Consider the following 22,164-nt stretch of genomic DNA (forward strand, 5'->3'; position numbering starts at 1 on the left):
TCAGCTATCCTTTGCTGTGATAAATGTGTCATTCATTGTGCTGCAGATTATTCTAACTGATTTATGTTGCAAGGTTTAGAACCTGACTGTGATCTGTTTTTTACACTGGGATCATTTAAACAAGACAAGAGTTACGAAACAGCAAGAAATAGAATATAGAATCTTTCCTGTTCGGTCATAACTATGCAATACTTTTCTTAGCTGTGGAATAAAAATAGGATATAAAACGGAGCTTATTGTTGTAGTGATTAACTGAGAATTAACCGAGTTTGCAGACTTTCAGTCTTGCATGAATTCTAACTTATTTAAAAGGTAGTTTGTTCAGTATTCTGCATTGTCGCAGTTACAGAGTCTGCAATAGTCTGTGTTTTACCATGAAGTATAACCACAGAAAAAAATATACTACATTAGAAACAGTAGGATTAATTTTGCTAAATACTAGATTTTTGTGATATGGTATGCATCTTTATTGTAGCTGTTTAGCGAGAGCGGTAATGACCTGTGCACTTAAGTGAATGCAAATGTCATGTTACTCAGTTTCATTTATTTGTATGCGATGTTTTTCCATTAACATAAGAGTATACTACTCTTTCACATTAATGAAAACCTGATATTTGAAGTGGGGCAGAAGTTCTGTTTATTCTGTGGGGTTTTCTACTGCATGAAGTAGTATATAGTAAATATTGTACAAGGACAGAGGAAGTTAGGAAGAAATACAGTCATTGATATAACTACTTTAAATTCATATTGCATACCCAGAAATAGTGTTCTTACTTCACTAATAACTAATACCTGACTAATATCTAACATTTGTTCTGTTGGATTTCAAAGTAACGGTGATTGCTTTTCTGGCTCTGAATGATAATTAACAAAAATAAAATGTTGATGTTTTCCTGTTAGCAAACACTGGAGAAGCAGAAGTAGGCTTTTTACCAACATTTGGGCCTTGCTACCTAAACTTTTATGGAAGTCCAAGAGAGTACACTGGATTTCCAGATCCATATGATGAATTAAACTTTGGAAAGGTCAGTTTCTTTATTCACTGTTTTTAATAAAAGGATTAAACCCAATTATTTTTAATTAAAGAATTCATTCATTTTAATGTTTGTTTCACATTATGCTACTTTTGGTGTTTCTTTTTGAATAATAATTTGTATTTATGATTAGCAAGATAGTATGACATAATATTATGTTTTTTATGTATTTTTTGAAGGAGCAGCAGTGGTTTTGGTGATTTTCACTATCTGCATCTCTACATTTTATAAAACTGGATTAAATGTCTCGTTATTTTACAGGGAGAAGGAGTTGCTTACAGAGGGAGAATTCTGGTTGAGCTATCAACAGTACTTGAAAGCAAACCTGTTAATAAAAAGTTAGATATGATTCCTAATGATGACATACTGGTTGTAGAGGTAAATTCTTGTTTTACTGTCACTGTTGGTAATGGAAATGAGCCTTGTCTGGTTAGTTTTGGAGACTGGTTTGACTTAAAAATTGAAGCAGTTGAGTTGAATCTTAGAATTAAGAGGTGCTTTTTTATGGTGTGGTTACAAAAATGTATGACACTGGTAGCATGACATGTTGAGACATTTTTATAATCTCAAACGATAATTTTTTATACAACGGATGTATTTTTGGTACATCTCAGAAACTAGCAAAAATATTAAAATCATTATTTCCATTGAAAAAAATATTACCGTTTTCTGTGATAGTGGATTCTATTTTAGAAATATGTCAATACAACTAAAAAGGTTCTTGTTGTAGAAATACCAGCGCAGACGAAAGTTCTGCTTGGCTGCTGTCTTTCATTCTGCTACCATGCTGCAAGACACTGGCGAGCCTATCCAGTTTGAAGTTAGCATTGGTAACTATGGCAACAAGTTTGATACCACCTGTAAGCCTTTGGCATCAACAACTCAGTACAGTCGTGCTGTTTTTGATGGTAAGGATGCTGCTGGTATGGGGATAAAGCCATGTAAAAGGCTCTTTTGAAGGTGCAGGGTGTTTATTCTCTAGCTTTGGAATGACAGTTCTTACCCCAGTAAAAATTACTGAAAATGTGACAGAAAATAATGCTTGGTTCCTCATGGCCTTTGATGAAAAGTTATATTTTGTTAATAAACACTGCAAAGCCTACTGATGGTATTAAAGATATTTTTGTAGAATTCAGTGAGATCTTTGACTGTGCACTAGATGTAGACAGGAAAACTGGCAAGAAAAAAATCACAGTATTTTACAGGTATCTACAAGCAAGGGATTAAGATGGGAAAATACCATCAGAACATTCTGATTTAAAAAATAATAAAAACTTACCTTTTTAACCAAGGGTCTGGCAGCCTAGAAGAAAACAACCTACCCAAATCACAGAAAAATATGTTTTGGCTTTAACTTTTGTTTTATTAAATGCAAACAGTAGAAATTATTTTTTCTGCCTATTAAATGAAGTGATCAGTTTTAGTCTGGTAAAATGATTATTTGAACATTTTATTTCAGAGAAACACATCAATTTTCTATCAACATCAGTAAGTTACTGGATAGAATAATGAACATATTAACAGATGATTTATTGATTAAAAAAAACCTGAATTTGAAACAATTTGAGGTAAAAGCTTAACATTCAGCAGATGCTGTGTTGGCTGAAAAATTTAAATCCTTTGATAAGTTTGGACAAGCATGTGCATTCATCATGAATTATAGTACCTAAGTGAAAAAAAGAGCAACTTGTACAATGTACAGTATGTGTCTCTGCCATGAGTTCTAACATACAGATGTTTCACACCAGGTAATTATTATTACTATTTGCCATGGGGGAACACAAAGCCAGTAGTAACACTGACTTCCTTTTGGGAGGACATAAGTCATAGATTAGACCCTGTGAATGTAATCCTAAATATGGTTGAAAGACTGGTAAGTAACTTTCTTTTTGCTGATATGGTTTTCTGTTTTTCTATTTTTTAAAAAAAATAAAAAATAAAGAGGTATAATCAAAAGTGACATTGTATGCAAATTGTGGAACATTTTTTTTTTTTCTTTAATTCTTTTTTTCCTATTCAAAATTAAACATAGAACTGTGTCACAAAGGGCACTGCTAATCATAGTTGTGTATTCTGGCAACGCCCAATGCTCTCATGCTTGAATCTGCAGGAAAGTCCCACAGGAAGGAAGTCTTCTTAGTTAGGGGCATGTTAATTTTGTATAACTGTAATTGATTTGGAAATTAGGTGCAACATTATTAGTGTTAAATACAGTGTGAAAGAATATACAGAGTCCTCTTAAATATGTATCAGGTTTGAACATCTTAGTCTTTTTTGATTTGGGATTTATACATTCAAATAAGTGAGATCAAATAAAGCCTTAAAAATTGAGTTGACTATAATATCACAATGGAAGTTTGTAAGTGCAAATCTTTTCATTTAAAATTCCACAGCAATCCAACTTAACCACCTTAAAATCAGGAATGCAGGCTAAAATTTCTGAAAACCGATTAGCTGAGATGTGGTTGAAGCTGATTGATGAACTTACAGAAGATATAAGGTAAAAGTACCGCGTTCTTTTTTATCTCTTGCCTTATCATTCTAGGCCTGCTTGGAATCTTCTCTGTTGCCTTTACTAAGTCAGAAAACAAATTCTAAGGACTATAAAACTGATTACTGCTATGAACTGACCTGAAAACTGCAATTCTAAGTCTCTGAAAGTAGTAAAGCAGCACAGATATTGCCAGTGAAGTCATCTGTCTAGTTTTATAATTCTCCACTCTTAGTCAATGACAGCAGTAAAACAGCATATCTTGAAATAAACAAAAAAAAAAAAAAAAGGTATTGTGCAAATGTGAAATCGTGGCTCTCTGCTATCTGTCACCATACCTTTAGAATTCCTCGTGTACATTTTGTTTACCTAAATTTCAAAGTTATTTGTGAAACTGAAGAAGGAAGAAATTCCATTATTTACTGGTAAGCACAGAACAAAAAAATGTAAAAGCAGTTTAGAGCTTAAGGGTCATAAAGATGACGTTTTTGAGTGATCCTTTAGTCAACATGTCTCAGTGTATGGGAGTGGTCAGAGAAGGCAATATGAGTTGCCACTTAGGGTTTAAAAAGAGGAAGGAAGGAACTGTATGAGAAAAAGAAGGAGAAAAGGTAAGGAAAAATGAAAGAACGGTTATTATTCATTAGAGAAAATAGCAAAAAACATGAAATGAGAGAACTAACTCATCAAGCTGAAGAGCCAAAACAAAAATGAACATAGGAAAAAGCAAATGCAATGGAAGCTGATATACATTAGCACAGAATTTTATTATAGAAAGCTTATGTCAAAATATAAACTAGTAGCTTTATAGAATGCATGCTTTCATACAGAAAAATCAGAGAAAGAACTGACATACTTCAGGAAAGCAAAATGTGAAGGGCAAACTGTTGTTGCATGGAGCCATCTAGAGAATGTAGGAACTCGAGGCCTTATATCAGTTATAACATGCCATCCTCTGACATATCTGCACTGTTATTCAGGCTATTATTTTATTAAATAGCATTAGCACCCAGATGTATCAACCACATTAGCTTCCTATTGTTTGCAGGATATGGTGCCCTTTATGGTGTTTTCAGGAAACACATGAAAGCTGTTCCAAAGGTGTAATACCCTGGGTTGAATTCATGAAAAATGTTCTTTATCATGTTAAAGTTTTAAGTAGAGTAGGAGTTTGAAAGAGTTTTCAGTGCACCATTTAAACCTGAAATGTGATGATTTTCTGGAAGTTCTGATCTGGTACATTTGAATCAAGTGTAAATACTTTAACCCAGGGCAGATAGCATTTCCATTCAGATTAGCAGAACTAACTAACTGTAAGTGCAACAGTCAGTAATAAGGTTTTCCGGAGTCAGTCAGAAATACATGACTTGTTATTAAAACTAGGTCAAAGGAATATCATCCTTTCCAAACTTGGCAGTGTCTCTGGATTTTTTTTAATTGTTTTTTTAATCATCATATTAGAGACCTCTTAATAAAATCTATTGAAGGAATACAGTCATTGGTCTTTGAAAAGCTGCCTTTTCCTCAAACTACCACCACCTCAAAAAAAAATAAATATAAAAAAAAACCCTAAAAACTTTTTTCTGGGCCCTACTACAATGCTATAGTATTTCTTGATTCCATTAAAAAGTGTACTCTGCCCTCTAGTGACTGAAAGTTCTGTGTCATGGATTTGTTTTAGAGTTTTTCCATGTTTTGTTGCCAAAGAGTTAGATAGCTTTCATTATCATAAATACAAGCTGTATTTTTATATTGAATTTCTGAGAATTTACATTTCAGTGAAAGAAAAGATCCTAATCTTGGTCTGAAGGAACTAATTCAGGTGTATGTTCTGAGACAATTTTCTGATTTGCATATACAGGGAAAAATACATTAAAGCATAAACCTCAAGCTATTTTATATTCATGCGTCCTAGGTAAGCACAGCATTTCTGTTGCTTACTGTAAATGCTTTGTCAGTTGGAAATCTGTGCAGAAATAGATGCAGAGACATTTCTAATTCTGGTGGTTTTCAATCAAAGAAAATAGTAGCACTCAATCTCTTGCGGCTTTATGCATGGCTACATTTAGTGTATGGCTAAATAAAATCCACTTAGATTATTAACCATGATAATAATTTTTCTTTTTAGTAAACCATTTCCCCTCATAGAAGGCAAATCTAATATTACAGTCCTTGACACTCAGATAGAAAAACTGCGTCTGAAGTCTCTCAAACAGATTGGAGAAGCAGCAACAAGGATGAGAAATGAAGCTACTGATGTGAAAGCCACTCTGACAGAAATTGAGGATTGGTTGGATAAATTACTGCAACTGAGTGAAGAGGTTAGTACTATACAACATCAGTGATTCAGGTAGTTTAGAAGTAGCCATCCAACACAAACTGGTGTGATGTTCACTGCTGATCAAGCAATATCCCCTCTGTTTAGAACAGAAATTTTAGATGCTGTGAAAGTAAATATGTGCGCCTCTGTAATTAGGATTTACTTGAATGTATTGTTCTAGGTTGTTATCCAGCTTCACTGAGAATGTATGTTGGGAAGTAACCACTGATTTGTAGAATTAGAATAGACTCTTACCTGTACAAGGTGGCAGTATTTTGCCCTTTATTTTCCTCCAGATTTTCAAGTCACCTTGCTGGTTCGGGAACTGTAGGATATATGTAGTACTTCTGCAGCTCATTACTTCTAACAGTTTTTTGAATTTTCAATAACGTCCTAAATCTTAAACATCTGCGTTATGCTCTCTAATAATTGGTTTTCATGACATTATAGGAATATTTCGTTTTTTCTTTGTCATTTCTGCTTTGATTTTTTTTATTTAATAAAAAAAAACTTCATTTGGAAGGTAGTGTACAAAGGTGTGGACAAAGCTGCAAAAAAAAAAGTAGTATTTGTCTTCTGCTAAAAGTCTTAAGATCATCTACCCTTAGCATGCAAGCATTACAAGCATTTAAATGTGTACCACATTACAAGCATTTAAATGTGTACCACATCAAGCCAAATTTTTAGCAATTGGAATCAGTCACTGTAAATGAATTGGGTCACAGCATATTTCTAGATAAAATTTCAAAAGATGTAGGAAACAAATCTCTTAACAAGAGCATCTTGTTTTCCAACAATCTTAATGGTATTTTCAATGATTGTTCCAGAACTATGTATTGCATTACTTGCAAAGTAAAACAATTTCTTCCATTTATCATTAATTCATGTTTAGTATTGATTCTTAAATGGGAGATCCGTTTGACCATAACCAGTCTACGTTTCTGTTGTCTAAGCATTAGGTTAGTTTAACTTCCTATTAATTACCAACTTTTACTTTCTTTTCCACGCAAATAATCCACAGCCACAAAACAGTATGCCTGATGTAATCATATGGATGATCCGAGGGGAGAAAAGACTGGCTTATGCTCGTGTTCCTGCACACCAAGTGCTGTATTCCACCACAAGCCCTGAATCATCTGGTAAATATTGCGGAAAGACCCAAACAATCTTCTTAAAGGTACTTTTTTCTTTTTTTTTTTTCTCAAAATCATTTTGTAACTTTAACTGCCTAAACTGCAGTGTTGTGTGACATGCACATGGATGGAACATGCAAGCAAATTCTGAACGATGAGGTATCAAAATTCTGAGCAGATAAAAGCCAAATGCATATAGTTTCTTCAACAAATCACATAAATTTTAATGTAAACTTTGCCATAAGCCAGAGTTAGAACAGTCATTGGCCCCTAACTGTGATGCTTTTTTGGAGAAGCTCAGAATTTTGATAGGGCTTTTAAAGTGCTATTGGAGTTGGTGGGTTTGGGTTGGACATGAATGGAGACTTTCAGAGGGAAGAATTAGTGTAAGTCAGAGAAGTTCCATAAACCTATTCAAAGTTTTGTATGTTTTTCTGCATGTACTGTAGAGCATGTCTACACTCAGAAGTTCCTTGGTACATCTCTCTGCATTAAGTCTTATTCTTGAATAGGAGTGCCTTTCTCCAGTTAATTGATACTGTTTCTAAGTGGTATGAGCTTGACCAGAAAAAAGGCAATCTGACTGTGGAACAATAGCATTTAGAGTTTGTTAATGTACTACTAGTTACACTGCAGATAAGTCCATATTTTAATGATCTTATGCATGACTCTTAATCACGTGTGTTATGATGCACTGCTTCTAAGTTTGGTGAACCATTCTGACTACCTGCTGCATTTCTAGACTCTCCTGACAAAAAACACTAAAATTTAAAGTTGCCATCCCAGTTAAAAAACTCATTACTGGATGAAACTTGGGAGAGGATATACAGGAGCAGGGATGATACTAATGGTTACTGTGTTTGGTTTTCACATGTCCCGGGGAGGTACCGTTTAAAGAATGTCTTCTTCCTGAACCATTTTATTAGCTCCTTTTGAGGAAATGCAGTACAGGAAGAGATCAGTAAATCATGTATTATTACTCATATTTCTGTGTTATTGTACGTATTTTACTGAAAGCTACAATACCTGCATAACATAACAAAGAATAACCTTGTGTGTGTGTGCCAGTATCCACAGGACAACACAAAAGATGTCAAAATGCCTGTGGAGTTGCGAATTAACATTTGGCTTGGGCTGAGTGCAGTTGAAAAGAAGTTCAATAGCTTTGCAGAGGGAACGTTCAGTGTTTTTGCAGAAATGGTATGTCCGTCATTGCTTTCTTACATGAAACTTGGATATGAACCTCTGGAATCCAGTGAAATTGGAGCTCTTCTGAAATTGTTTTGCATGCTTGGCAGAGAGGGAGAGTAGGATTTATTATCCTGAAAAAAGCACTGAAACAAGTAGACCACATTAAAGGCAATTAATGATCAAGTTCATTGTGCCTACCAGGTGAACTTCAGTAGAACAGATTCTGAACTGGTTAATCAGGTGAAAATCTGGGTAACTCTGGTGATTTCAAAATGCTTATTTTAGATTGGTATCAGTGTAATTAAGATTGAGATCTAGAACATAATGTTTTGGCATGCGAATAACTTTCTATATTAATTACTTCAGTTCTCTACAAATTATACACGGATACAAGTGTGTTTTTTTGTTTTTTTTTAACAATGGTTCTTTTGAAGGAGCAGAAGATTTATCAAAAGTTGACTGTTACATGAAAAACTGGTCAAATGCAGTAGATTTTGCTGACAAAAGAGTGTATTATAACAAGTCAATGGTAAAAGCTAACAAAAATTGGAATAAAAATACTTGAAGTAGTCTCACATATAATACATATTTTCTATGATAATAAGCTGCAAGCATCTATTCTCTGCCTCATTGCCTAATGGCACATGTAATCGATATCCGTTGATGAAACAAGGCATTTTTAGAGAGGCTTGTGCCACCATTACACCTATACTTAAAATACTTAGTAGTTCTATAGTAAGTAATTTACAATAGGCAATGGATTTTCAAAGACATTTTTTATTAAGTGTAGGGGTTTAAGAGGCTATGTAATACCGCTTTTTTTCCTCTTAATACAGCAATCCAAAATTTTTGTAGTGATAAAAGCAGAAAACTCAAGACCATCAAAAACTAGGAATAATACCATCAGCAGAAAGGGAAATATACTACATAAACTGTGCTGACATCGGAATTGTTCCCCCAGTAACTTCCGTAATAAGACTGACCGTTATTTTCAATTTGGCATGTTACAAAAGAAGAGGGTATAAATAGGAGGAGGTTTGAGACGTAAAAGAATGAGAGGGTCGTACATTTAGGGAATGGAAGAAACTTTTGTTTGAATAATGTAAAAGAATTTTACTTAACAAGCCTTTAGTTTGGGGGGAGTTTGACTGTAGCTGTAGAGATGCATTAAATTGAAAAGATAGTGTAGTTTAGCAGGGGAATCATTGTTTGTAAGACAACACAGGAGAAAATGAAAGGAAGAAATTAATGAAGGTAGTGCAGGGAAATGTGGGAAGGAAATACTTCATTTCAGAGAAAGAAAATATATAGTAGAATGTTTCAATTGTAACACATGTAACGTGATGTAATACATCTTTTTTTTTCCATCTAAAATCTCTTTGTTGTTCCTAAAGTACTGTTTTATTCTTTATTCTCAAACAGTATGAAAATCAGGCTCTTCTTTTTGGAAAGTGGGGTACCTCAGGACTTGTAGGTCGCCACAAGTTTTCTGATGTCACAGGAAAAATCAAATTGAAAAGAGAATATTTTCTACCCCCAAAGGGCTGGGACTGGGAAGGAGAATGGATGGTTGATCCTGAAAGAAGGTCAGATTCTTTTAATTTTATACAAGCAGGAATAAAGGAGTTGACCTCAGAGTGTAGAGGAAAACATCCCCTCTCTGTTTTCTTCACTGGGAGATTTTTAAGCTGAACTTTTTAGGACAGCAAAAGCCAGCCAATAGTCAAAGCCATGTAATGTAACTCTAAAGATACTACAATGTTTTAAAAAAGTAAATCATATGACAAAAAGAATGCATCTACTTCCTAGGAACCAGGTTACATTTTAAAAGTATTCATGTGATAATAGGCATATTGCTTTTATATTCCCAGTGTCTCAGGGCCCCATCTTTAAAATAATGGGTAATATTTTTCTTTGCCTAGAAAGCTATTGTGGGGATCACTTGTGTGAGGTTCTCGTGTCCTGCTGAGAAGGTATCAGATAAGACCCTTAGGTAGATTGATCTTCCATAGATAGAAACTTAACTTAGACATCTGGTATAAATCTGAGGCCAATGTATCAACACTATTATAGTATTTGCATGGTTGTTCACGTACAATAGATGATTTTTTGTGTTTATTTTGCTAAATGTTGCAAAGGTCCATGGCCCTTACTAAACAACAAGTTGCAAGTGATTTCTCAGAGTGACTTAAGGCAGGGGTTATTTTCAGAGCCCAAGGCTGTGGTGCCATATGACTCTTCCTCTCCTGACAGATCTCATTCATGAGTTCTCTGTCCTCCCCAGCTACAGCAGATTCAGTCTTGCTCAGTCAGAAGTTTTCAATGCCTAAATTGTGCCTGTTCAGCCATTTGCACTGCCACACTTTAAAGTGGACTGGGTAAACAAGTTGTCTAAAAAACAAAATCCAGCCTCCAAAAAGATGCTTTTTTCTTAAAATGAAAGGTTCACTCCATTTTTAATTCTTGTTCTGATGGTAAGGAATACACGGGACAGTTGCTATAGGAACACTCTGCAGGAAAATGTGTGCTATTTGATCCATTTTAAAATCACGTGCGTTTGTAGGTATGGATGTATTTATTTTCATGTTATTTCAATGAATAGTCCGAGATGAATAAAAGCAATAGCGCATTTTCTCAAATAATTGGAAGGAAACTACTGTTAAAATGCTCAAGTATGCTTATGCTTCATACCTGTTTTTATTGGACAATAATCTGCATGGCCTTATTTGAACAGCAGATGGCATTTCAGAACATATTTTAGTGCTTTCTGAATCCCAGTTAATCACAAGTGGAAACAAAGACTATTTTATGTAAATTAATGTTCTCTCATTTATTTTACTTGCATGTTAGAAAAGTATTAGCCAATGGATTACTCACCTTGTCAATAGTAGAAAGAGGATAAAATTAATAACACTGCTCAATTTTAGTGCGTACTTACATAAAAATTAGAAATGCATGTAACTGTCATGCAGTCTGTTTTTCCTTGCATTTAAATGTATGATACATTTACTTTTTCCAAGAAGCGTTCAAAACAGATCCTGAATACTACAGCAGTTAAAACACTCCTGCTAGTTGCTCATGAGTAGCATTCCTCCTATTGCTATATAAACAGACCTTAGCAAAGATGGACAATCCAGAATTACAGAATATACATTGTTTCTATATATTCTTTGTAGCTTACTTAAATATTTTTGGTGTAATACTGTATTTACTTTGAGCTTGTAGTTTGTTGACTGAAGCTGATGCTGGTCATACTGAGTTTACTGACGAAGTGTATGAAAATGAGAGTCGCTATCCTGGAGGGGAATGGAAAGCAGCCGAAGAGAGTTACACAGATGTGGTGAGATTTCTAAATTAATACTTTTCACTGAAAAAGAAGGTTTAAGAGAAGGAGTTCTATGATTTGCTACACAGTGTATTTCATCTATTAAAGCACAGAACTGTTGTGTTTTCTCTATATAAAAGAATGGAGAAAAGGCTCCACCACCTCGTGAGTTCACATGTCCTCTTGGATGGATGTGGGAAGATGATGCTTGGAAATCAGATTTAAATCGAGCAGTGGATGAGCATGGTAAGATTTACTGTTCATGTGCTATGTAATAAATGTATTTGTAAGTGTCTACTAGAGAGCGTGTCATATAATCTAAGAAGCTGTACAGTGGTTTTGACTGCAGCAGCAGATGAGAGTTTTGAGTCAAAAGCTTTGAAAAATTAAGCAAGTAAAAAGGCTAACGTGAACAATGGTCTACTGACATGAGAGGTTCCACATTGGAAAGCTGGATGTATAAAACAGTGTACTTGGAAATAGAACCTATCCCTGTTTGAAAGAAGTTTCATGGTTTTGCTATGACTTCTACATGCTTGTTACTTGTTGTTGAACCTCTGATAGGGTTCTGCAGCAACATTTTAGTAAGAGATCAATCTCAGTAAAAATCAGAGTCCTAGATACCTGGCAATTGAATTCTAACATGCAGAGCCAAACTAAAGTAACAGTTTCACCAATTCTTACATATTTATGATCAGAGTTCAAATTGTTATTTAAAAGCCAAGCTGCTGGAGTTGCAAGAGCACATAAAATGCTATCTGTTGGAGAAGATCATTCTCTAGCTATTGGGCATTTAAGGTTTCAGTATTACAAAAGCACAGAATGGCTTAGGTTGGAAGGGACCGTAAAGACCATCCAGTCCCACCCCACCCCACCCCACCCCCCGCCATGGGTAGGGACACCAGGCTGCCCAAAGCCCCATTCAGCCTGGCCTTGAACGCTGCCAGGGATGGGGCACCCATGACGTCTCTGGGCAGCCTGTTCCAGTACCTCACCGCTCTCATTGTGAAGATTTTCTTCCTAACGTCTCATATAACCTTACCCTCTTTTTTCAGGGACTGTAATAATAGGACAAGGCTTTAAACTAAGAGTCCCTCCCCCATGTTTCCTGTGGTCCCCTTTTAAGTACTGGAAGGCTGCTATAAAGTCACCCTTGAGCCTTCTCTTATTGTTGTGGTTTAACCCGGCTGGCAGCTAAACACCACACAGCCGTTCGCTCACCCTCCCCCCTCCCTCTCTGGGATGGGGGAGAGAAACGGGAAAGTGAAGCCTGTGAGTTGAGATAAAGACAGTTTATTAAGACAGGAAAATAATAATAATAATAATAGTATTAATAATAATAATGTGTACAAAACAAGTGATGCCCAATGCAATTGCTCACCACCCGTTGACCGATAAGGCAGCTATGCTAACCGCTATACCACCAACTAGGCTAAACAATCCCAACTCTCTCAGCCTGTCTTCACAGGACATACCAAATAGCTCTTTGTGACTAAATCTTCACCCTCTGCAGTTAAACTACCACTCATGCTTTTCTTATTTGCATCTTGAATGTGTTTCTAGAAATATAGTAACTATTCAATTCTTTTTTTTTAGGATGGGAATATGGAATTACTATTCCTCCAGACTCTAAACCGAAGTCATGGGTTGCTGCAGAGAAAATGTATCATACGCACCGACGACGAAGACTGGTGCGGAAGCGTAAGAGGGATCCAGCTCAAGCAGTAACAACAGGAAGGGTAAGCAGAAAAGAGATACAATCACAGATTGTATTTCTTGCATGTTGCAATAGTGTCTGCCAGAGCAATTCCCCCCCCCTTTTTTTATGATATTTATACAATACTGTGGATAACAGGGATTTACATCTCCCAGGGGGTGCCATCATATGAAGATCAAGAAGGATGGGAATATGCTTCCTTGATTGGCTGGAAATTTCACTGGAAACAACGCAGTTCTGACACTTTCCGTCGAAGACGATGGAGACGAAAAATGGCTCCCTCAGAGACACACGGTGCGGCAGCTATTTTTAAACTCGAAGGTGCTTTGGTAAGGAACACAATATTAATAAAGTCTTTAAAAGGTCAATCTGTTAATTTTCAGTAGATAAGCAATTAAATACCAATAACAATTTAATTAGCTATTTTAGTCCCTGAATCATACATTGATATATAACTGGGGAACCAATGCAGTTTATAGTATTTAAATTTTTTGAAGTCTGAAACAGAGCACTGAAATAACTACTGAGGCTTTTGAATAACACATTTATTACTTGATTCTTCAAATTATAAATTATTTTTATTATTGTATTATGTGAGACTTCGATCAAAAGGCAAAATGACTAGATGAGCCTTGTGTAAGTAAAGTGAAAAGATGGCTCAAGCTTTCCCTGCACATAATTTAAGTGTATTTGCATGTATGAGTGACCAAGCACAAGGAAAAAAATAAAGTATAGGACAAATCAGAATATTGTGAGTCATATTTCATCAAAATATAAATATACCTCAAGTTTCCAGGTTAACACAGCTTCATAGGTAAGCTCTATTTACCAAGATACAAATTGGAGTGAATAATAGTAAGGCACAGCCTTAGTAGAGAAGGCTCGTTTGTTTTTTCTGAGCTGATGATTTGAGTATAGTATTAATGAAAGTTTGCTTTTTTTTTTCCTTAGCATGTTTCTCTTTTTTGCACCAAATGTCAACCCATGATTCATTGATAGTATTTTCTTTCTCCACTTACTTTGGTGCCACAGAGTTTAAAAATTTCCGTTTCTCTTTTGACTACAGTGTCAAGGTGGCTATCCTATTGCTAGGGTAGCCTTAGAGAACTTCTCTGCAACAGGGCAGTGCAGAAAGACCTACAACCTCTCCTGCAGTAAGAGCTGAGAGGTAGCTAGTGTATCTCCAGCAATAAGACATTCTGGCAAGGAAGATGAACTGACTGGATCTGATTTCTGCACAGCTTCAGTGGCAACAAGAAATTACCTTTGCATGAGTAAACATCTTTTACAGTACATTTACTCAGGAAGGTAAATTTCTCCTTATCCTGGAGGAAAGACTGAAACCTGTATATTCTCACATACAGTCCGCTTTTATGAAGTGCTTTCTGCATTTGTAAGCATGCAGTGACTTTTTTTTTCCTTCACATAATTTTAGGGAGCAGACACTAGTACTGATGATGGTGAAGGGAAAAGTTCAGAGAAAACCAAGGAGTCAGCTATGAAAGTGTTTGGTGCCAATACGCCACTTGTTTCTTGCTACTTTGACAGTAAGTTCTTAATAATTCCTTTCTTATAAATCAATTCTGCCTCTTTTCAGTCTCAAACAGGATTGTGATTCTTTGTGTTTTACATCAAGGTTTATACACCTCATGCAATAATTACCATCCAATTTTTGATCAGGCTCTGTTTAGCTTACTAACAAAAAATCCAGTTGGTAATTTCAATATGTTAGTCTTCAGTTCATATAATTATATAAATGATAATATATTTTATATAATATTATATATTATATAAAGTTCATATTTTAATATAACAAATGGAATAAGGTAATGTTATCTGGATCAAGTAATCTCAGTTTTTTCAATGCCACTCAGACATTTGTAAAACCTCTATGGGGCAGGAATTCTAAAGCTAAACATTGCAACAGCTTAATTTTAAGCTCTATTGAAAGATGCAATTTTAGCAATAGGATCCTTCCATAACAATGCAGGAAGCTAAGCCAGCAAAGACAATATATGCACAGTTAATCTTCTGCTGGTGTAGCTCACTTAATCAGCTAACTCCAGGGTCAGACCAATGCCTGACCCAGCGTAAGCAGGAAGACCACATAGGTCAGTCAGCAAAGTGAACAGAACAGTAACTTTGTCCTGCTCGATTCGCTAAAAATGCCTTGGAATCCCCATGATAGGATTCACAGAAGTGGGAACACTGAGGTGGGAGCCACCAGTGTTAGGAACAGAGGCCAATCCAACGCTTCTCCTAAGACTCAAAATCCTTTTTGAGGATCTCTAACTGGAACATTGGTGTTTGTTTAGTAACTACAGAACTTGATCTCGCTTCTGGGAACAGGTGCCCAGATTCTTGTCTTTCAGAACCTGAGGAAGTAATCTTGCTGTTTCTTTCAAGTAATGATCACAGTAGGAGGAACATAGCCTCTTTTCCTGCGAAAGTTCAGAGATTTCAGCTCATTGTGGATAGAGTGGGTCAGTTTTTTCCAAAGGTCTGAAAGGGTTAGAGATGACATCCTCAGAGAAAATCTGTAGTAACATAGCCATACGTTGTCCTGGGTCGGGACCTCCCTCATGTCCTCATTTCGAGCTATTCCACTGTGCCTGCAACGTTTTTATTTATTTATTTATTTTTAATCTTTTTGTCAGAGAGGGATGCAATTAGAATAATTTTCTAGAACTAATAGCAAAAAGTGTGAAACCCTAGGTCCCTGCAAGTGCTGTAGTGAATACTTAAATTATGTACTGGAACGCCCAGTTCTTATTGCTGTTTGGAGGAGCTAGACTATCACTGTTTCAAACAAGAATTTTTGAGTAAAAGGAGTTTTAGATGATCATTCAGTAAAAAAGCCTAAATAGCGTTAGTATGTTTTTTCTTCATTTCTGCTTTAAGTTGTTATGGTTAAACAAATTTTCACAGGTGCTAATGCGTTGGTACTAATACACTTGTCACTAGCAAAGAAAAGCAGAAGTTACAACAGTGCTCGTGCTTTAGTTAAGAAAATGTTTAAAGTGTTTGTATATCTTAATTTCAGAAAAGATGTCCGTGTAATGCATTTGAACTTTTTATTTATTTATTTATTTATTTTTGGTACAGGAGTATATATTTACCACCTTCGCTGTTATGTCTACCAGGCAAGAAATCTCATGGCTTTAGACAAAGACAGTTTTTCAGGTATGGAAAAATCCCACTAGTGGTGCAAAAAAACACTTTTGCAATGAACTATTAATTTGATTTACTTACAGAGTATCTTACATCTGTAAGTTCTGTGCATAGGTCCCAATTACTGAAACTATGCCAGGAAAGACGACTCAACTTCATTATGTATGAACCAAATCTACTTTGTACTGCCCCAGATGCTGCCAAGAAAATAAGTGGTCTGAATGTGCAGCACCTAGTGCTGCCAATGGAATTCTCAGTGAGGGAATGGGAATTGATTGAGGTCTGAATTGCCCATGACCAATCCTTTCCCCATGCTTTAGCTTCTCCTTCTGACTAAAGCATACATGCTGTTTCTAAACTGTCCTGCAGAAAGCTTGTACAAAGCAAGGATGAAGAAAGCTGTGTGGCTGTTATGTCAGCAACTTTCTGTCAGTGTCCAGTATTTTATATTAATTAATTACTGAGATGAATGTTTAGAATACAAAGAACAATACAAAGAGAAGATAATAAATGCTTCTAACTTATGTATGTAGAATTCAAGATGGGTACCTTAGATTTTAGCCCACAGATAAACCAAGATGGCTGTGTTTTATTTTCCTCTAAAACTAGTTTGAAGAGTTAGCCAAATTTTATAAAATTCCGGTCAGGTACCTAGCCAGAAGCTGTTGAAAATAATCTGAAGATAATCTTTAAATTAACCTCAAATTCACAGTAATTGAAATTTGTACAGGAACTGTTAATAATAAGATGTTTTCTACAGAACTCCTTATGATTTAAAGACTTGCCAAACAGTGGACCAAGACCACTTTAATCATTCAGCTGTTTCATAGGAAGAGGTTGATATAAATAAGCATGTTTGAAATCAAAGCCTGATCTCAGCAATAGAGCCTGGGAGAATGTGATTTGCCACTAACGAGTCAGAACTGAAACGATCTCCTTGTATTATTTATGGGTCAATACAGTTGTATATCAATGGATACAACAAGATAAGCTTCTACAGACCGTGTTTAAGAGGAGCTTCATATAGTTAATGTTTAATTTTAGTTTTCAAGTTCACATTGTGATTTGCAAGGTATTTCAATGACTTGTATAATGGAAGCTATTTAGTAATCAAGTAGAATTTGCTCCACTAAATGTGAGTGATGTATACAGTGGGCTTTTTTATATAGAATGGCTTATAAAACTGGTAATGACAGAAGAGAAGAAAAATAAGGTACTGTATTTGATAATTGTGCTCGTGTGGCTTACAACTTCATAAGGTTTTGGTTGTCTGTAACTATATACTTTCAATCTTTGTATAATATTTCAGATCCGTATGCTCATGTTTCTTTCCTCCATCAAAGCAAAACAACTGAGATCATTCATTCAACTCTAAATCCTACATGGGACCAAACTCTCATATTTAATGAAATTGAGATCTATGGTGACCCACAGACAGTAGCTGAGAATCCACCTAATGTTGTTATTGAACTGTTTGACAGTGACCAAGTGGTACGTAAAAGCTTTTTATGTTGATTGTATTTATTATTGTTGTTGTTGTTCTTATCATATTTGACAGTAACATTAATGGCTATAATTACTATTTTTTGATTGCAGGGTAAAGATGAGTTCCTTGGAAGAAGTGTTTGTTCTCCCCTGGTGAAGTTGATCCCAGAAGAGGATGTCACACCAAAGCTGCTCTGGTATCCCGTAATAAATAATGGCAAAGCTAGCGGAGACATTCTTTTTGCTGCAGAACTTATTTTGAGAGACAAAGTATGTATTTCTTATTATATTATGTATGTATATATAAAATCATCATATATATATTCTTTCATAGTGAGTTATAATATGAAGAATTGTCTTAATACTTGCAAGATATTTCATTTAAGGAAGGGGAGAGAAAATAGTACTTATATGTGTGTCTTAACAGGGCGGCACCAACCTTCCAATTCTTCCATCGCAAAGAGCACCGAAGCTTTACATGGTACCTCAAGGAATCAGACCAGTAGTTCAACTCACTGCTGTTGAGGTACTGTTTAATTTTAAAGTAACAAGTGCAGTCATCTCATCTTCTAGATAGCAACTTTGTCTGTTTGCATCGAGGGGAAAAAAAATCATAATGAGAACTATGTGTAGGACTGTTTTCTATACACATTTTTGAGTTTGATTTTTTTCCATTAGCTTTCCTAGTAAAACAACCTTGAAATATTTTGCCAGTCACCCTTTATTACCGAAAATACTTCATTTCTTCTTTCCTACTTTTTGAGCATCTTTTTGAGTATCATTCTAAGCATATTGATCTCTCTGTCTTACTTAAATTGAATTTTATTTTACAGATTCTGGCTTGGGGGCTGCGGAACATGAAAAACTACCAATTGGCACCTGTTATGTCTCCTAGTCTCATTGTGGAATGTGGGGGTGAAATGGTGGAATCTGTGGTGATCAAAAATCTCAAAAAGACACCGAATTTTCCATCTTCTGTTCTCTTCATGAAAGTTGTACGTTGCTAAAAACTATATACCAGCTATCTATAGCAAAAACAGTTACACCATACTTTTAAAGGTGAAGGATTTGTTCATGTAAGCACGAACAGAAAAACTTGCATGTCCTTTTTTGACTTAATATAAGCAAGGCACTGAGTGTGACTGATAAAGATAGTGTAAATGTGTCTGTACATATGTTGAAAAATTTTATGGTCTTATATGCTCCAGTGCAGTGTATAGATGTATTTATTTGAGAAGACACCAATTTACCTGTATGTGTGTGGCTACTTTCCTACTGCTAGGATGGGAGCTGCGTAAGATTCAAGAATACTAAAAATTTATAGTAACTAAAAGTATTCTTACTTACTGACTTTTATTTAATCATAATATGAGGTTAGAAATTTAATTTACCATACACCCATAGAACATAATAGTTTAATATTAAATAAATGTAGTAACAGCTCTAATTTAGGAGATTTTTTTTTTGGTTCATTTTCCTTCTGTCTGCATTATAAACAAAATCTAACCTTTCACTTTTAGCTTTTGCCAAAAGAGGAGTTGTACAGCCCATCTCTTGTTATTAAAGTAATAGACCACAGACCATTCGGACGGAAGCCTATTGTGGGACAGTGTACTATTGACTTACTGGAAAGTTTTCGCTGTGATCCCTACAGTACTAAAGAAGACATTGCACCACAAATGAAAGGTAAATAGATGGAATGTAAAATTATGCTTCTTATGAGATGCTAGAATAACCAACCTTTGGAGTTTACTCTGCATACTGTACTGAATAGCCATCTCACATTGAGTATTTACTTGAAGATAGTGTGATCTGAAAGAAAAAAATACATATAACTCAGTAAGTAGTGCAATATACCTCTGAGGTGGTGTAAGAGTGCAAAGGAAAGTCCACTGTCAGAATGAGAATACTGGATCCTGAAGTTCTGCTTTAGTATGAGCTTAACTACTTGGAGATTACCACTGTTCTGATTACCAAAGTAACAATTCCAGCAAGAACGCTCTGAATGTGAAGCTGAGATAATCCACTGTATTTTTTCCAAAATTTACTTTTTGTAATTCTATATATTTGAGAAATGTTTGTGCATACTGCACAGAAATATACTGTATATCTATTTTTAGCAGAACATGGCAATTGATTTCTTTAGAGGTCCAAGCATGTAGGCAATGAATTGTTTTGCATCTTACGTAACTGGATTTCAAATTCTATGGAAATGTTCAGCAAGGTATTTTTCCTAAATTGTGTTGCCTTAATAAAATCTTTGGTTACAGTTAGCCTACTCTCTGCTGCACCACGCCAGGACACGGTAATTGAAATGGAAGATGCACAACCACTGCTAGCAGCCCAGGTAATGCTTGAAATTTGATGCTTGATTTTCTTCAAATCTGTGATTTCTGAGAAACTATCTAGACAATAAAATGGTCAGAAATGAAGCAAACTTTCTTTGTGACAGGAAAGCAAAGGAAATACATTAATTATTTTTACTTCTCTTTTCAAATAGTAAACATCAAGCTACAGCTTTTTGTGCAAGATAAAGTTCACCCAGTAGCTTAGGAATGAATTCATGCAATAGCTATGGAAAGCATATGATAGAACATTGCCCACTTGTCCACTGGTGATGCAGTCTAATCTCTCAGTCTGGTCCCACACAGACTGAACAGCTTTAAATAGAGCTGGCAGTAGGTTAATGCTTTGGTCAGTACAGAATCAAAGCCATGTTACCCCAAACCTAGAGCTGTTCATTTTTTTTTCCACAGTCATGGCTTTCCCTTTCTTACCATATAGTCATCCAAAACTTTTAACACTGAAACATTTTTTTCCTGTGCTAACACCTCTTTTCTTTCCTGTTCTGTTGTGCCTTGTGAATCTCTCTACACTACCGCTCTGATTCTTTCAGGACCACCACAGTACAGTCTTACTTTACAGGTAAAAAAAATAATTCCACCTGCAGAATTTTGCTGTTGAATTGAAACCTGAGTGAAGGCAAATTCCAGACAATATATTTTCAAGGATTTTTTTCAGTAATTTTAGGACTGTACAATGTTAGAAGGTGTTTTCATAAGTTTCTGATAGCTTGTTACTATAAAGGAAGCTTTAAACTTATACCCCTTAATATATTAGTTTTGTAGGCTCTTAATCCACAACTTTGATTTTTCAAAAAGACAGGCTTTTTAATTTAATCATTACAGAGGTCCCAAAGTAAATACTACTGAATTTAACTTTCAAACTCTCACTGCTGTTGTAACATTACTGATTGCATTGTTCTTCCTTTACTTCTTCCTCGCTATTTTAATGTCATGATATTCAGACTATAATTAAAGTCTCTTAAAACATTTTCTTATGTTTACTTTCCTCATACATGGAAAGTGTCATGAATATTTAATTTATAACAGTAGCAAAAAAGAATTCTGTAATTTTCATCTGAATTAGGCCTTCTGTTCTAATATAAAAACTTTATAGATGGTACAGATGATTATTTCCTTTAGAAATTTTAAGAAAAAAGATTTAAGTAAAAAACTTAGCACTTTGAACCCAGTGGCAATACTGCTATGAATTTTAATACCTGATTTAATCTATGATAGGGAAATTTTTAAATGCTACTCTAAGGTGAAACAATTTCTTTTAGAGTTTGACATCACTTGACCCAAATATAGTGTAATACTAGACACAGTGATAACACGCATATAAGACAAGGAAACAATATTTGAAACAATCCAGGTTGAAATAAATAAGGAAGGCATAAGTGATACGCAGACAATACCCTAAGGACAATACAAAAGGGCAAATTTTCATCAATTACATTCCAATTTCCAGTGTTTAAGCAGTATGTCAACAGCACTCAGCAAAATGGCTTCTCCAACCACAGTGCATGTATGTATGTACAGAGCTAATGCATGGACCAGAATGGGGGCAGATGGGGAAAGAATGATAACGGGACGTAGCTTTGAGGCTGAGCTTCTCTTAGCAATCATTCGATAGAGAGATTTTGGAGGAAATGATGCTTATAAATCTAGTAGGATTAGTTACAAATTAAGGTATCCTTCCTTGGAAAGTCATAAATATCATACTATGTCTGTATGGTATTTATGAACTATTAAAACGTGGTTTTTTCTATTGCCTTATTTGGAATCTATGTACTAAAAGCACCAAAATTAACTGGAATAATTGAGCCACATTATTTAAGCTTTGTTCAAAAGTCACCTTTGTGGAGAATAAAATAAATCTACAGTAAATAAAACTTGAACCTTAACTATGGTAGGGATCCACTACGTCTCTTTCTCTTTTTTCCCTCCATAAA

At 35.2% G+C, this 22,164-nt stretch overlaps 1 protein-coding gene and 1 long non-coding RNA gene across 13 annotated transcripts in view; one reads left to right on the plus strand and one right to left on the minus strand.

The window, feature by feature from the left end:
• Positions 1-22,164, plus strand: part of MYOF (myoferlin) — a gene marked incomplete at its 5' end in the record, with an annotated part of 70,807 nt that overhangs the window by 35,331 nt on the left and 13,312 nt on the right. For 8 of the 12 annotated variants that reach the window (XM_080598662.1, XM_080598663.1, XM_080598664.1 and 5 more), the window contains 21 exons: positions 901-1,025; positions 1,296-1,412; positions 1,765-1,942; positions 2,783-2,907; positions 3,428-3,534; positions 5,654-5,846; positions 6,867-7,022; positions 8,047-8,178; positions 9,592-9,755; positions 11,395-11,509; positions 11,635-11,740; positions 13,091-13,233; positions 13,367-13,540; positions 14,647-14,758; positions 16,317-16,394; positions 17,692-17,873; positions 17,979-18,137; positions 18,295-18,393; positions 18,701-18,862; positions 19,388-19,553; positions 20,138-20,214. In XM_080598662.1, the coding sequence (XP_080454788.1) occupies positions 901-1,025; positions 1,296-1,412; positions 1,765-1,942; positions 2,783-2,907; positions 3,428-3,534; positions 5,654-5,846; positions 6,867-7,022; positions 8,047-8,178; positions 9,592-9,755; positions 11,395-11,509; positions 11,635-11,740; positions 13,091-13,233; positions 13,367-13,540; positions 14,647-14,758; positions 16,317-16,394; positions 17,692-17,873; positions 17,979-18,137; positions 18,295-18,393; positions 18,701-18,862; positions 19,388-19,553; positions 20,138-20,214 (2,870 nt within the window). Of the gene's footprint in view, positions 1-900; positions 1,026-1,295; positions 1,413-1,764; positions 1,943-2,782; positions 2,908-3,427; positions 3,535-5,653; positions 5,847-6,866; positions 7,023-8,046; positions 8,179-9,591; positions 9,756-11,394; positions 11,510-11,634; positions 11,741-13,090; positions 13,234-13,366; positions 13,541-14,646; positions 14,759-16,316; positions 16,395-17,691; positions 17,874-17,978; positions 18,138-18,294; positions 18,394-18,700; positions 18,863-19,387; positions 19,554-20,137; positions 20,215-21,680; positions 21,738-22,164 lie in introns of all 12 variants that reach the window. The other 4 variants (XM_080598658.1, XM_080598666.1, XM_080598665.1 and 1 more) reach the window with 1 other exon arrangement.
• The window catches only part of LOC308197706, a 57,821-nt gene continuing 53,985 nt past the window's right edge, over positions 18,329-22,164 (minus strand). Inside the window, exons 2-3 of the long non-coding RNA XR_013953228.1 lie at positions 19,608-19,679; positions 18,329-18,453 (exon numbers count right to left, since the gene is read on the minus strand). This is a non-coding gene — a long non-coding RNA (uncharacterized lncRNA). The remainder of the gene's footprint in view (positions 18,454-19,607; positions 19,680-22,164) is intronic.

The sequence above is a fragment of the Anser brachyrhynchus genome (genome assembly GCF_964034855.1).
Source record: "Anser brachyrhynchus genome assembly, chromosome: 6".
Taxonomy (NCBI): Eukaryota; Metazoa; Chordata; class Aves; order Anseriformes; family Anatidae; genus Anser; species Anser brachyrhynchus.